Below are 15,537 nucleotides of genomic sequence, written 5' to 3'. Positions count from 1 at the left end.
AACATATACAAAAGGCCACTGGAAATGTGCAATTCTGCAGTCAGGAACCTTTCTGCATAATTATGGATTTGCTGCATTTGCCCAATAATCCATCTTCTCCTTCACAATTTGGAGAGGTTAACAAATTTGTTTTCTTTCTAGCTCAAACAATCAAAGGTAATTAAAACAGCTAACACAAGTGTAGCCAAGCAGTGGCAGGCCCGTTGGAAAGGTTAAGTGGTCAGTTTCAGTTGTAGATTACTGTATTTAGGTCTTAAACTGGTACTTGTAAGCTGAAAGTTTTGCTCACACAGCGTTCACAGATATATAGATGACAAAATAGTGAAGTAAGATTGCTAAAAAAAAGTTCAAAATGGCAAATAATTTTGTAAAAGAATTATATATTTGTTTTTTTATATTTAGGTAAATAAACCAAGCAAGTCTTAATAAAATACATTTGAATAAAGCAAATATTTATAAATATATTTAAAAATAAAGGAATGGAAAAAGAAGGAGAATGATACAGGGTTCAAAGTGAGAGAAAAAAGTGTCAATGCCACTACAAGGCTTATTTACGGTGTGATCACAGGGTAGGTTTCACTGGGTGCACTGCCTGAATCTGCTCCTCAACTCACCTTAAGCATGGTGAGCTGGGCACAGAGTGGGTGAGTGTACCATATCACAATAAATGTGTTGCCTCCAGTGCAGCTCCAAGCTTGTGCCTGCACTAGGAGCAGCAAACTGGTGAAAGATTTTCTGGATGTTAAAGCCGCTGGTCCGCCTTTCACTGTGTGGTGACAGTGAGTAATTGCCCAAGTGCATTTAAGGGAACGTTGTCATGACTCACACCGCATATCATTAGAACCAAAAACAAGACATTGAAGAAAACAAAGCGATAATACTCTGTTTACAGCAGTTGCATTTCAGTTTGTACACAGAAATATCCTTCGACAAATATTGTACCCTAAATATCATTTAAAAAGTACAGGTCGATAAGGGTACATTTTCTATAATTACGTCCGATTGGGATCCTATTTTCCATAAGAGCTTTTTTTGTTTTGCAATAACTTTTGCGTCGCTTGATAAAACTTCACGAAATGTTCAAAACGTATACTTTAGTCGGTTCAGCTGCTGAGTTGAAAGTTTTGGGGTAATATGTAAAGCGGGGGCCGAGGAAAAAGGGGGGAGCAAAACATGTTTTCCCCATCTTAATTCCCATAGGGATTTTGAACACTACTACAGCCCGACCTGCTGGACGGAATGACAGCAAATTTGGCAGAAACCTAGCTCTTGGTCCAGAAAGCACGCTTTTTTTGATTTGGTGTAAATCCATTCAGTAGTTTCAGAGATATTAAAGGGCAAAAATTATAGATATCTGGGAGCGCGGATCCTCCGCAGACCAACCTATGGAGGACCCAGAGGAGAAAGGTGAAACCCTGATTGGCTGGCTTGAAAGGAAAGTTGTGCCCACCATTTTGTTTATCCATCGTTCAGGTGCAGGGGAAAATACAGTACAATACAGATATAAGGAGCGAGGATACAGGTCTCCCGACCCCCTGAGGACAGATACAGTGGTCCCCGAGTGATTGCTTATTAGCCTAGAATTGAGGCTTCCCCGCCCCGCCCCAACTAATAATCTGAGGATTTACACCAAAGTTGAAAAATGTTACCAATAAAAAAACCATAGAAATTCAGTAGTCATAGTTATACTTATAGTTGGACTAATCTGAAGAAAGTATAATTCGTGCCATTAAGTAAATTAAGGGAACGAGTCAGTTTCTTAACATAAGTATAACTATAACTGCTGAATTTCTATGGTTTTGTATGGGTAAACATCAGCCTAACTATAACAACCCTGTATCCTTTGGTTTTAACAGTGAATATCATATATATACATACATATACACTGTCGAAACACGTAATGCTGGGCACTTGCTGCTATCTATGAAGCGGATATCTCTGCAATAAAGCGCACTTGAAGCTACCAATGCACGCTGTGGTCCGTACCTGATTTTTGCGGCGAGAAAGGCAATTCAGGATTGTGGATTTATATAAATGGCAGGTACTGCTACTGTGATATTTTTGGATCAATAAATTGCCACTGCTTCACCCACCTATGCCTTGTGGGAGTCCGCGATTTGTCGTTGGGAGTCTGGAGGTCCGTGCCTGTGGTTCCGCCATATGGGAATAAGTGTGGACAGGACGAGATATATATATTTTTCTTTTCTCTGCACAATATTAAGGAGCACTATTCACATTGGATGATACACTGAATGATATTTGGGAACCGTCCCCAACTCAACATTAGATCTCTATAAAGTGCACCCCACATCATCGATAACACGTGGTGTAAACACATCCTTCTGTGAAGACTGTGTACTTTCTGTTCCCTTTCCTCATCAGTCTCTTCTCTAACTGCTTTGCACACCGTAACTTTCAATCTTATCTGCAGTCTTTACTTTCACAGGCCCTATCTTTATTTGAGTCACCATTTACTCCATGTGCCCACTTGTGATTGAAAAGAAATAAAGATGTGCCAATGGTTCCTGAATATACAGAAACAGTTCATGACCTCACAAATAAAATGAATATAGGACTTTAAGATATACTAGACCACTTTGGCAACTAACTCTGACAACTGGCAATTGCAAAAAAAACCAAACGCTAGTGAATCCACTGTAAAAAAAAAAAACACAAAAAAAAAAACTTGATAAGAGTGATTTTACGCAATAGGTTTTTTATTTTTATAAATAACTATCAGGCCTTCAGCCAACCAAATTTGCTAATAGCACTAAATGGCCTAATTACAAGTTTGTCACAATTCCATGCAGAGATTCCCAGCGACCAGGATTACCATTATTCCACCTATTACGAGGTAGTCACCTCAGAATGGGTAATAAATATGTATATACACAATTATGGTGCGCATGCTTCATGAGATTTTAACATCCGGCTACTCCAGTGTTTCTACACCCGGGAACAATGGGCCAATCGTGATCAGGCATAACGGAATTCCATTCAGCAATTTTGCTCCACCTGACATGTATTAGGGACTGAGTGAGGAAGGTTGATACAAGTACCGGAAAGGCTTGCTAAATTTATTTGGAGAACTAAATGTCTACCTATGAAATAGCTTATTAGCACCTATAATCAAACTTACTTTGTTTGTTATGGGACTCAATTCCAAAATCAGTATTGCCGAAGATCTAAAACGATTTATATTAGTTGGAGACAATTTTTTTTACTTTTCTTACCAAATCCATCATTGGGACATGGGAGGTCCTTCGAGAAGCTTCCAGGGGGGTTAGATTTAGATCTGACCACAGCCATTCCAGAGAGCCTGGAGATCCCCTTCAGCTTCAACATCGTATCCCTAGCTCAAACAAGAACAGAACAAAACACAGAAAACAGTGAGACAACTCTTAACGCTTTCAATCGTCACAACTGAACACTGGACATATGCAACACGAGGCAGAAAAATGCAAAATGTATCACACACTAGTATAAGCACAATCCTACAATATTAAATGCTTTGTTGGTTTTGCTTTCCATGGTAGGATGTGATCGGAAGTGCCTCACTCCAGCAGAAAAATAGATTTTCTTTACAGTTAAGTGTCATGCAGGCAGAGGCAGTGCAAACTTCCTTGCAATACCATGTTACTGTGCCTGGAAATGTGTTCTTTTCTGGAGCCCTGCAGGTAAATAGGAACTTTTAATCTTCAAATCGTAGCCATCGTTGGAAAGATTATGTGCCCTTTATTGCCATTTTTATCCCTAGCAGTATTTATGAATCACAGCAATAATTAGCCATTCACTATTTGATACATTATCGAAGGCGGGTGCGCCAAGTGATCATATGATGAACCTAGCTACAAAGCAACAGTGTGCGGTACAAACGGAGATGGAGGTTATTGCCGGGTGTAGGAAAGTTCCCCTTTTTGTCATGGCCACCCTCACTTTTTGCTCACCAATACAGATGTTTTCGACTGGAAGCCAGCTAACCAGGCCCCAGTGCCAATGCTCTTGTCCTACAATAAAAGTAAAATATACAATTGTGCTACAATTGGCATATGCTGTGGCACCCCTGTAAGTCCCTAGTAAAGGCCTAGGGCATGAGTACCACGGAGGGTTCCTAAGGGCTGCAGCACGTCTTATGCCACCCTGAGGGAACCACAGTCACATCACATGCAGACTGCCATCACAGGCTGCATGACATGGCACAAACCATGGAGAAAACACAACATGGCACATACCCCTGATATGGGCCTGTGATGTATAGCTCAATTGCTAGATATTGCAGGCGAACAGGGAAGCCATCTTAAGGTATGTACTGGGCACTAGTCAAAACGAGTTACCCAGCTACATAATGGCTTTACTAAAATCTATTGCGTTTGGTATCAAAGACCTTGGCTAAATAAATCTGTACTGATTACAGTATAAGATTGATTATAACAGGCACCCAGAAGGCACCTTAGACGTGCCCCCTGAAAACCTACCATCCTTTAGTGTACTGGCTGACTGGTGTAGTCCAGCCTGCTACCAAAGACAGGTTTCTGTCCTCCTTCTTCCCCCCCCCCCCCTTTGCAGGTGGGAGCCCACGCTTTCCGATCCTAGAAACATTGCCTGCTCTGCAGGAAAGTGTTCACACCTCCTCCAGCAGGATGGCTAGTGATTTATCATATCAGGGCCAGGGACTTACTGCCTTTGATAAGTGACCATGGCTTCCCCCTGGAAGATGCCATTGCCTGCAGGCCCATTTGGCACCAGAACAGGTAGGAAATTAGATGGGGAGGGAGGTGTGGTGCAGTACTAGGCCAGTCACACCCATAAGGTGGGCTGCATAGATGTGATCCACCATCTTGATTCTGGTGGAATAGGGAACTCTGGGACAGAGTTTCTGCCCACTCCTCACAGAAGTGGTCATGTAGGGGGTGTAGGGACCCCAAGGGTAAGTAGCCCACAGGCTACTAATCTTCACTCCCCTTAATCTAGTATTTAGGGGAGTCCCATGATGGCACCAGAGAAGAAGGATTAACTGACTCAAGAAGACGGTCACCGAGGTGCCCTGAGAAGCAAGAACTGAGGAGCAGCAACTGACTTGGCGCAAACCCTACCAGCCTGCCTGCTGTCCCAGACAACTGTAACAAAGATGGCTCGCCCTGCAGCTGTTCAGCCTCCAAAAGATTGCGAGGGGCTACCAGCACTTCACAAAATAGCCAGCATCTCGCCTGGAGTAGCGGAGAAACGCCTTTGCATCCTGCAGGCACCCAAATGCAAGCTCTGGTTTACGAACGTATGCTACCGGCCTTACTGACGCAGGGTCACCCAGGGGGAGGTGTTCTATACTCCCAGAGGTCAGCCCCATCTCCCCAGCAAGTAACGAGACACTAGACCCTCCAGCACCAAAACTCGGGGTACTGGACCCCTTCAACCAGCCAAGACTGGTTGGTGGTCCAATTCGGACACTGCCCCGCCCCCCCCCTCCCAAAGACCAACCAGCCAACGAGGGACATCAGCATCGCAAAAGCCACCATCCAGGGTGGCTCAGCTGACCTGTTTTATCCCCATCTCCTGGTCGTCACCTAAAGCACGTGTCGCTGATCGACCCGAGACTTCAGAACACCTCTGCACCAGAGTCCCTCAGCTAGAGTCCAAGTGAACCTACGGAGTCTCTAGCACCCAAAGACTCAAGCTGACCTTTGAGCTCTGCCAGACTGGACCCAAAGTCCCTGCCTGGAGGCTCTTTCTGCAGGCTCACCGAAACGGAGTGCCTCTGACCGACACGACCAGTTGGACCATAGACCACTGCACACGAGCCTCACAGCCCGAATCCAGATCAAATGACGGTGCATCCCAGCTCCAGAGACAGTAAAGCCCTGCACCCCCTTCCCAATGACTTTAAACGGGTCACCCGACACCGAAAAGTAATTCTGCACATGGATGTCGCATGGCCGACAGAGTTAACCTGTTGGTGCTACCTGGGACCCTGGCCCCTACTTACCTTAAGACCAGAAGACAAGTCCTGTAAGTCGTTAACGTGTGGTCCTATGCATGGTATGTTTTCCCCATAGCTTAACATTACCGCAAATACAGTATTGTCTATTTAAATGCTAAAAACCTATCTTAACAAGCATTGGCATAGCCAATAGGTCTCGCCTTTGGGAGCTTATACGTGTTTAGCTATACAACAGTTGGTTGTTGCAGTAAGAATATTGTGCTGCATAACTAAATACTTATAAGGTCCCAAAGGCGAGACCTATTGGCTATGCCAATGCTTGTTTTTCTTCTTTTTTTTCTCTCCCACCCCCGCCCCTGCTCGCACCACTGCCCCGCCACTCTACTCAAAGCCGGCCACTGCTGTCTGCTTTGTGTCTCTAATTTGCGCGAGTGAAGGTCACACTGCTGTTTATGAAAAAACTTTGCACTGGCCTCCCGCAGTTCGTGATGTATGTATGTGAAGCTTGCACTGCTACTCTCCCTGCTGCCCAGGTCTATCGGGCACAGCCGCTGCCTGCACTGTATCTTCTCTTAGTATGTATGCCCTTGTACTCACGTGCAGTGGTTGCTCTAAGAGTGAGAAATATTTCCCTCACTTTGCCTGGCCTGTGTATGATGGAGGTGTGCACTGCTGGCGACCGCTGCCAAGTCTTCGATTTCAGTAGCGGACTACTGCAGGGGGCAGGGGGGGCTGAGTAGTGCTTCTGCTCGCAGGCCCTGCCTTGCAGCATCAGTGACAGAGTTTTCAGGCACTTGGGATGGCGAGATGGGGCATTTCTCTCCGGGTAAAATATCCCCATTTGGAATCGTAACTAGTTCAGCAACAGCACAAACAGCAGCAGAAAAAGAGTTCCAGGATATAGGTGGAACACCAGGGTGGTCACAGAGGAAGAGGCACTGCCAAAAGGGAAGGAGAAGGGCCACGGAGGGAATAAGTAAAGGGGTCGAAAGGCCACGGATACATTTTTGAAAAATAACCATGAAACGGCATTGAAGATAATAACGAAATGGGAACCAGTGCAAATTAATCAAGAGGGTTGGAGTACTCTGGGTGGTTAAACAAGCGAGCAGATTTCAGAGGCCAAGAAGTGGAGGCAAACCCAACCAGGGTGGGAAAACACTGAAGTCAATCAAGGTGGGGGCAGGCCAAGGGGCAGGAAAAGGCAGACATGGCGAATGCTCAGTCTGGCAGTGGTATGTTCGGGAAGAAGTAGACCCCAGAGATGAATGACCCAGTGTAATTAAAAAGGACCCACAGTTCTGAACTCTACTGCACGGTGTAATGGAGGAAATGGAAACAGAGCGATGGAAGTTTTAGGATCTGGGCGACGCGAGCAGAAGGAAAGAAAACAATCTGTTGTGGATCAAGAAATATGCAGAGCTCCAAGATTCAACATGACGTCACCAGCATGAGGCTTTGTACATGACCGGACTGGCCTACCCGACGGTCAGTGCCACAGGGGCCACTTTAGCTTAAGTGCTGGACCAGTTTTGTGGGCACGTGTGGGCCGATTTTGTGAACTGCATCGCGGCACCAGCACTAGTCTGTGCCTGTAGGTGGCGCTAGGTCATGCACTGCTCGCAGGCTCAGATCCGCACAGATCAGGTGCACAGAGCTGTGTCATATCAGGGGCATCCGCCGGCGCCGAGGCCCGAGTATATATATATATATTTAAATTTGAAATGAATCCGTTTAAACACCGATGACTGCATCTATCTTGACTGTGTTCATGGGTGCAAGCACTGCTGTTGCTCTCGCTGTCTCTAGTCTGGTACGAGGGGCGATTGCACCGCTGCTGGAGTTACTGTACCGACTTAGTCCATGACAGAAGCTGCATTGCTGTTTGCAGGGCTTTAAGTGGAATGAAAAAACAGGGGGGGGTCTCTCGATGGAGCGTGGCCAATGTAATTAAGGTTGTGGCTCCCAACTTGTATTTTGCTGGTTTTGTCATTGCATCCAAATATACGACACAACAAGTATCGTATCAAAACAATTCCAATGTTATCAAAAACATAAATGTTGCAAAAAAGGTAGAGGAGAGAGATGAAGGGGATGAGGGAGCTGGTAATTGTACCTTTTTTTGTCAAGCTTGGCAGGGCTTTGAATGCCGGGGCTGTCAAGGCGTGCACACTACATTGCATTCTAATTTAAGACGTTAAGGTCACTGGCAGCAAATGAAGCAATGTTTAAATTAAAAAGTAGAAAAAAGGGAGAATGCGGCGATAAAAGAGAAACCAGCATTGGGCGCGCGCGGACGCAAGACAAGATATGTGGTGGGGGAGGGGAGGAGAAGCGGGAGTTGTATGCGCGCGCGGCCAATGCTTAAAAAAACAAGAAGCGCAAGCAAAAAGTGGACGCGAGTGGTGCACGCGATGGGAAAAGTGAAAGTAGGCTGGCGAGTGGTTTGCGATGTGCGCGCACCATGACAAGAGAGGAAAGGCGTATGGCGCCTCTGCTGGTCATTGTGCGCGTAACCGCACGCTCTGCGCCAGCCAAAAGTGTGTGGTAGGACTTTTAAAAGCCCACACACACTAAATGTCTTGTAGAGCAGCGCATGCGCAGACTCAGCGAGACCTAAAAAGTACTTACCTGATCAAGATTCTTGAGTCTAAAACAATACAAAAATTGGTGTCGATTTCTTTATTGAGTGTGTCCCATTGATTGGCTGTGTGTACAACAAATTCTCAACACTCCCCTTTGATTAGTGAAAGCTGCTCAATCGCACTATCACATAATAGAGCACTTTTAAAAAAAAGAAAGCCCTGTAAGCCCATAAGGGTTGCCTGCCGCCCCCCTCCACACCCCAGTGCATTTCGTTTTATTACACTATATAGCGAGCCAGCTTCCTAAACTAGGCCCCCCCCCCATTGGTGCATTTATGGGGAACATTAAAAAAATTAACTTACCGGGAGCCCATGCATTACTAAATTCTCTACATCTCTGGGTTTTATGCTAGACAAAAATCTGAAACTTTGTACTCACATAATTCCCCATGTTCGAGGCCTTGATGTGCCAATTCTGATTTCTAAGATTAATAAAATATTATAGCCATAAAAAGGGCTTCAAACAACTGTGTACAATCCCTAATGAAATGGAGCTTAGACCACAGCAGCCACTCCCACACTGATGATTCCAAAGATCCACCTGATTGCGGCAGTACTACATGCTGCTGCTAGGCTAACACCAACATTTAAACAGTGTTAACACATTACTCCAGTCATGATGACACTTAAATGGCTTCCTATCAAGGCCCAGAGCATGCTCAGGTTGGCTTACACGGTCCATAAAACACTTTGCTTGAGAATAATGACCTACCTAACTCATAAACTGGTTATCCCTGGTGGCCTTCGCTTCCTTTAGAACTCTGATATCCCTCTTCAAAGTCCATCCTTCAGAATTAGTTGTTTATTTTTTAAAAAGAAAAAAAAACACACCTAAACAATCCTTCTCACGGCCAATATATGGAACTACATTTTACCAGTAAATCAGGCTAAACCCGCCCTAACAAGCTTTCACAGTGAGCTGAAGAATATCGCATTCCAACACCACATCAAGTTGAACCCATCTCCAGATTACGGTTTCTGTTGGCTCCAATGTACTGAACGCCCGATATAATTCCTGTAATTTTACACGTGTGCTTACTCAAGTGCTGCTTCATTTTTGTGTTGTTCAAACCACTAATCGGACACACCAACCATATTTTATAACATTGTGTTTCTTATTCTACCCATAATTGGTTATCTTATGCAAGTTTGCCTCCTTACATCAATTTCTTTTTGAATCCAGTTTCTGCAACATGAACCCACATACTAAATTAAAAGGGACATTCGGATATGCCGTAGTGCAAGCAACCTCATTAAGTTTTACGTTTCTTCACAGTCACAGAATGGTAAACAAAATTGCAAAGGAGTTGCCTTATGATTAGGGAATACTTGAAGCGAAATAAAACTAGTCACAGTTGTGTACGGACTACCAGATTGCAATGCTAAATTTAAACTGTAAATGGCTGATTAATCGCACTTTTACATTTAGACTGTGGGGTGGGAGATTATTTTGTTTGGGAAGTTACATTTTGGGTGGAGAATTTATTTTCAGCTGTAACATATATACCTTAAGCGCAGCTTCTGTTTTTGACAATGGGTCCTGTGCCAAATAGTTGTGGCGTTTACACACAAAGCTCGTTAATACACTTGACCTAATTTGTGTGCCCCAGGCTTTGTTTTGACAATATCGATTAATACAAAGGCCTTATTATGTATTTTGGTATCCCCTTTTTAGGTCTCGCCTGAGCCAGCGCTTTAGCGCTGATCTGCCGAGAGCTATAGAAAGCGGGATTTGGAAGGGCAAACTAGTGCTTTTCAGGCCGCCAACTACAGTGCATGTGCGCCGGGCGCGCGCACCATTTGTCAGCCTGCTGATCACTTTCGCGGTTGCTTTGATGTTCTCAGTGAGCCGCGCGGCCACTGAGAACATCAAAGCGGCCGCGAAAGTGATCACCATTTGCCACCCCCTCCCTTATCCCACTTCCTGCTCGTTTTTTTGGGCTTACACTCTCCATGCCCTCTGGCTCCTTCGTGCTGCTTTACCCTTCCCTCCGCTTGTGCTTCCTATCTCCTCCCACTCCTGCTGTTCTTTCTTTTTCTTTTTTAAGTCATTTTACTAAGTGCCAACGCGAACTGAAGGTATCGGAGCGCTTTACATGAGCACCAGTTGAAGCACCAGTTAATTGTACAAGGATTTAGGCCGGGTAGATTATGTAATTTGCTCAGAATCACATTCTGTTTAACGAGCACCGGGACTCGAACCTGGCTCCTCAGTTCCAAAAGCCAAAGGCAGCAGTTTTAGTGGTTATGCCACACCCTCACCCCTATGTTAACCTTGTACATGAGAAGAACGCTTACCCCATTAAGCGTCTAAACGTTCCACTTCGGCTGATTCAATCCCTATGCTCAGGTAAAAATGTGCATTTAATACAGATTCACCAACGTTTAGGAAGAAGTTGGAAATCTATCCCTCATAAATTGCAGCCCTTGATGTGCTTGCATAGATTAACAGAAATAACCGTCCGTGCGATTGAAAATCTACATTAATTGGGACCCACTCTGACCAAATGTGGTTTGTGCCTTTCATCCTTCAAGTGTCTATTGTGGCTTGTGGGTCTCGGGGAGCCTGCAATCCGATGAAGAAACAGATCGTCCGTTTTTGTGTTTTTATTCAATGCTTAAAGCCAGTGGTTTCCAAGGGCTTGCAGTTTAGGCAAATAAAGGAGACAAGGGGGAAAAACGCGTATTGCTCAGGAGCACACAATTCAGGCAAATGGGACTTACAACCTGTGCTCCTTGTGTCAGAGCGTGCGATGCAATAGATCTCGCATTTACGCGATTTGAACTATTGCCATTGTAAATGACAATGCCTTTTATTTATGTTTTGGTTTTTAAAAAGAAATAAAAGGCATTGTTATTTACAATGCTAATAGCTTAAACTTTTGCAAATGCGAGACCTATTGCATTGCAAATGCTTGGTCTACGTTGTTGGCAAACATGATTATACCCATCAACTAGTGTTCTAAAACTGGATATGAATGAAATGTACCTTTTAGTACTCCGTACCCTCTCTGAACCTCAGAAAGCCTAAGCCTCGCTTAAGTAATTATATGCTTCTAAAATAAGTGAAAACGGACATAGTTCCCATTTGAACAAAATACCTAACCTAATGGAAAGACATTTTCTCCTTTGTATGATTGTTAATTCGCCAACATTCCGGAACTCCTGTGAAATGCCAATGGAGAGAAGCTTCAATGTGCTTGCTAGGCACTGTACAAAAGATATGAATGGCTACGAAAAGGTTTCGGGTTTGCTTCGAACAAATACTACTCATCCAGAGTGGCATACTTCGCAAATAAGCATTAGCAAATTTGAGATCATACATCAATTAACAACACTGGAAGCCACAACAACTACAAACATACCAGCAATCTTTACAGGTCAATTGTATGACCCTTAATTCTGAAGTCGTACTTTCTCAGCAAATCATTTGAACTACCTATTTTTCTAATAGCGTAACATCCATGTACCCTGGAATGCAGGAACTGGCTAACTTCTCGATGTTCTCTGTATAACAACTTTAGATTCTTGGTGAAATCAAATCGGTCTTTCACCCTGACCCATGGCCTATTCCTGTGATGAATTTACTTCTTTAAAAACAGCATTCTTGTTTCTAGGACCTACAAGATGCTTTGAAATCAACTAATGCTTTCTCCTTTGTTCAAAAACCAGTCACAAGATCTTCAAAGCTCTGCACAATGGGTTGGGAAGTTATTGGCTGAAACTCATAATTGAACAAAACTAACATTATGTATCCGAGTGGCAAAAATGATCTCTGGACAACTACCTTCAGCCTGTAGAGATTGGAAGTGGTGGGTCAAATCTGCCCTACTCGTGCAAGTCCAGTAAGAATTAGACTTCAAATTTGACTTAATTTGCTGCATCTAATGATTGTAATGGAAAGTACCCGCTTCTAACATCTCCAAGGACCAATGCAAGTTTTGTCACTATTGTTAGGATTGCAGTAGTGAATACAATAATCAGCTTGCAATTAGACTATGGGAATTCCCTTCATCTAGATCCCCTGCATATGCAATTAATAAAACGGCGAGCCCTGTGGCCAGAATGTCTGCCAGAATAAAATATGATTTAGAGTTTTTGACTGGTGGACTGACCACTGGAATTCACCTTGAAGTACTACTTTTGTTTCAAGGTAATTTAGAGTCCACAATCCTCAGCATGGCACAGTATCCTGTTCTTCCAAAGACAAACTGAGGTATTCCAGGATCGTTTGCATTTTGCAGTCATTCAGTTCCAGTCTGAATAAGATTTCAAGCATTATGCAGCAGAATACAGATGGCCAGCCTCTCTTTTGGGGTTACTTCTTTGCGGAATATCTTAATTGCTGCCCAGCAATCACAAAATGTGCTTTGCAGTGTCAGAAGTTAACTGTAGAAATTTTGGTCCTCATTACACAGGACTGTTAGTGTTTGAACACGGCTGAGTCTGTAAATTCCAATCCCTGCATAAATAAACATTCTCACAGGGATCAGATTAGGAGTTCTAAATTACCCCAAAACCCCGACATACTTGGCCAGGAAAAACCTGCTGAAATATAATTAAGTAAAAGGCAAGACATGCACTTTTTGGTGTGATAAATATATACTATGCCTAATTCCTAGGACAGCGGTAATTACCTCCCAATTTAAAGACCTCGGGTTATGATAGTTAGCCAGAGTGGTAAATAACCCAGAGTTCTGGTCAACTTGTAATAAGGCCGCAAGGGTTCTAGTCAACTAAAACACTAGCTTTTTTGTAACTCAGGCCTTAGTCCTCACATAACAGAATGCAGACTACCCTTTTCTATTTTATACCACAAAAACAGACCGGAATGTTTTTCTCGTGTCCCCTACGTTACCTTGTGAAGAGCTCTCCATCCAAAAGAACCATATAGGGTGGAGTTGGTCCATCTTCCAACACCCACTTCAGGTCCTCAACCTTCTCTACCACATGAATCACACCGGTGTCTCCACTGATTGAGGCTGTCAAGAGAAGGAATGACAAAAATCAAGCATTTACAAAGAAGGATGAACTGAAGCTGGAATGTAAGCACAGGAGAACTCATTTATCATACTTGAAATGTATGAAAAAGTAAAGTTAAACCAGTCCAATGAACATTACGGCAAACTGACCACACCCAATCAAAAGCAATTCAAAGCAAATAGTCCAAAAAAGGCCACAACCTTGAAATTCGCGTTTGTCTGCAGCGCTAGGACGCCTCAGGGTAGCTATCGCGCTTTACAAATGTTCTTTTCATTTCAAGATATTGTACTGAAGTTAAACACTAAATGTATATTATTGAACTGCATAACAAAGAATTATAGTAAAGTACCACAGAAATCAGTGAACTGCGGAAACAAAATCTAAGTTACACCTACTGAGCTGACCACTGAATTATGCTGTAAATCTATACCTCAAATAAATATATATAAACACATGATATGGCCATGGTTCACATTGGGGTATTTCAATTATGCAGATTTTGACAATCATCTTTGACTAATAGTATTCTGGAGCCTCAATATCACAGAGCTCAAACTGAATCGCCATCATTCTTTTAATACTAGACTCTCCAAAGGTAGCAGCTCAATCAGTCGAGGGTTGCCTGGCGGGGTGGGGGGAATAGAACCTCCAAATAAGATTTACACTTCAGCTAACAGTTAAGAACCTGAATGTACAATCAGCTCATAACGTATCAATGGAAAAGGAATTCATTACAAGTAAATTATAAGGCAGTTTAGAATAGGATATATCAAGAAAACAAGAAGGGCCTATCACCTTCTGGTCTAGCAAATCAACCTAACCCATTGTTCTAGGTACCTCATATTGGGCTGCAATAACAGATCAATATTGAGGGAGAAGGCCAATGTTATTCTGTGGGAAAGGCTTAGATCCTCTCAACTCAGCTAGTAGGTGCTTGGATCTCCGCTCGAAAACTTAAGATTTCAATGACAGTATCCGGGCAAGGACACCGGCACACAGGATTTACTTTGACCAAGCCACCTGGGCTCTCAAATAAAATTATGCACTCCTTAAAATAGTGAGCATTTAAACACTGTGATCTTAAAAATCTACCACCCAAGCAACAGGCAGCCCACCCATGGGATTTACTTGCACTTCTTTGCAGAATTCTTGTGGCCAGCTGCCTGGCTTCAGGTGAATACTAAGGGTTACACTTCCTACGCACAAGAGTCCTGAGTCTCATTGCATTAAAAAGCTGTGGTAGAATTCCTGATTTATCTAAATCAGGGCATACAAGCTCCACATCAATTACAAATTCCCCCTGTCCCCTGCTCCTCAATTCCACCCACTACATTCCACCATCTGAGAGCTGGTGAAATCGCTGCTTGAAAAACAAGCTGTAACAGCTGTAATCCCGAGTTCCATGTAATTCCCCATGTCTCTGGGGCTGCTCAAAGCCAAAGTCAAAACACAAAGATATTCCCAGTTCATGAAATAATGGAATTGGTAATTTCAGGTCCTGGAAAACCTCTTTGGGACAATTGTCCTTTAGCAAACAAGTAGCCCAGTATTTTCGATTTATCACAAAAGGTGCGAGTTCTATTTCTGGTGTACACAAACAAATGTCATAGTGGAAGGGCAACCACATGACCCGTGCTACTAGTGCATGTCATGGCTGAACTTGAGGCCACTCGTTCAGTCTGATGAAAATGTGAACATGACTTCAACCATCCATATCGCCAGACCTGCGAGGGCTATGAGGAGGAAGCAGGAGTTCAGAAAACATGGTAACCACGATCTCCAGGAATGGGACTAATTCTGAGTTGAGTTCTCAGAGCAGAGGCAAAAAAGGTAGATATAGGCAGTGAACAGGGCTCGTTGGGAACGATGCAGGCTCCCCCTTCTCAACTTGTGAAGAGGATATGGCAAATACTCCACATGGGTGTCTCACTTGATAGTGTTGACCAACTGACCTGGGGTGATGTTGGAGCTTCC

The 15,537-nt window shown here is 43.6% G+C and overlaps 1 protein-coding gene across 2 annotated transcripts in view; it reads right to left on the bottom strand.

The window, feature by feature from the left end:
- Positions 1 to 15,537, bottom strand: part of NCSTN (nicastrin) — a 114,670-nt gene that overhangs the window by 87,539 nt on the left and 11,594 nt on the right. For both annotated transcript variants that reach the window (XM_085639198.1, XM_085639200.1), the window contains exons 3-4: positions 13,439 to 13,562; positions 3,234 to 3,352 (exon numbers count right to left, since the gene is read on the bottom strand). In XM_085639198.1, coding sequence (XP_085495324.1) covers positions 3,234 to 3,352; positions 13,439 to 13,562 — 243 coding nt within the window. The remainder of the gene's footprint in view (positions 1 to 3,233; positions 3,353 to 13,438; positions 13,563 to 15,537) is intronic.

The sequence above is a fragment of the Triturus cristatus genome, chromosome 12, assembly GCF_964204655.1.
Source record: "Triturus cristatus chromosome 12, aTriCri1.1, whole genome shotgun sequence".
Taxonomy (NCBI): Eukaryota; Metazoa; Chordata; class Amphibia; order Caudata; family Salamandridae; genus Triturus; species Triturus cristatus.
The sequence above is the reverse complement of the archived record's forward strand: the minus strand, read 5'-3'. Positions and strand labels throughout refer to the sequence as shown.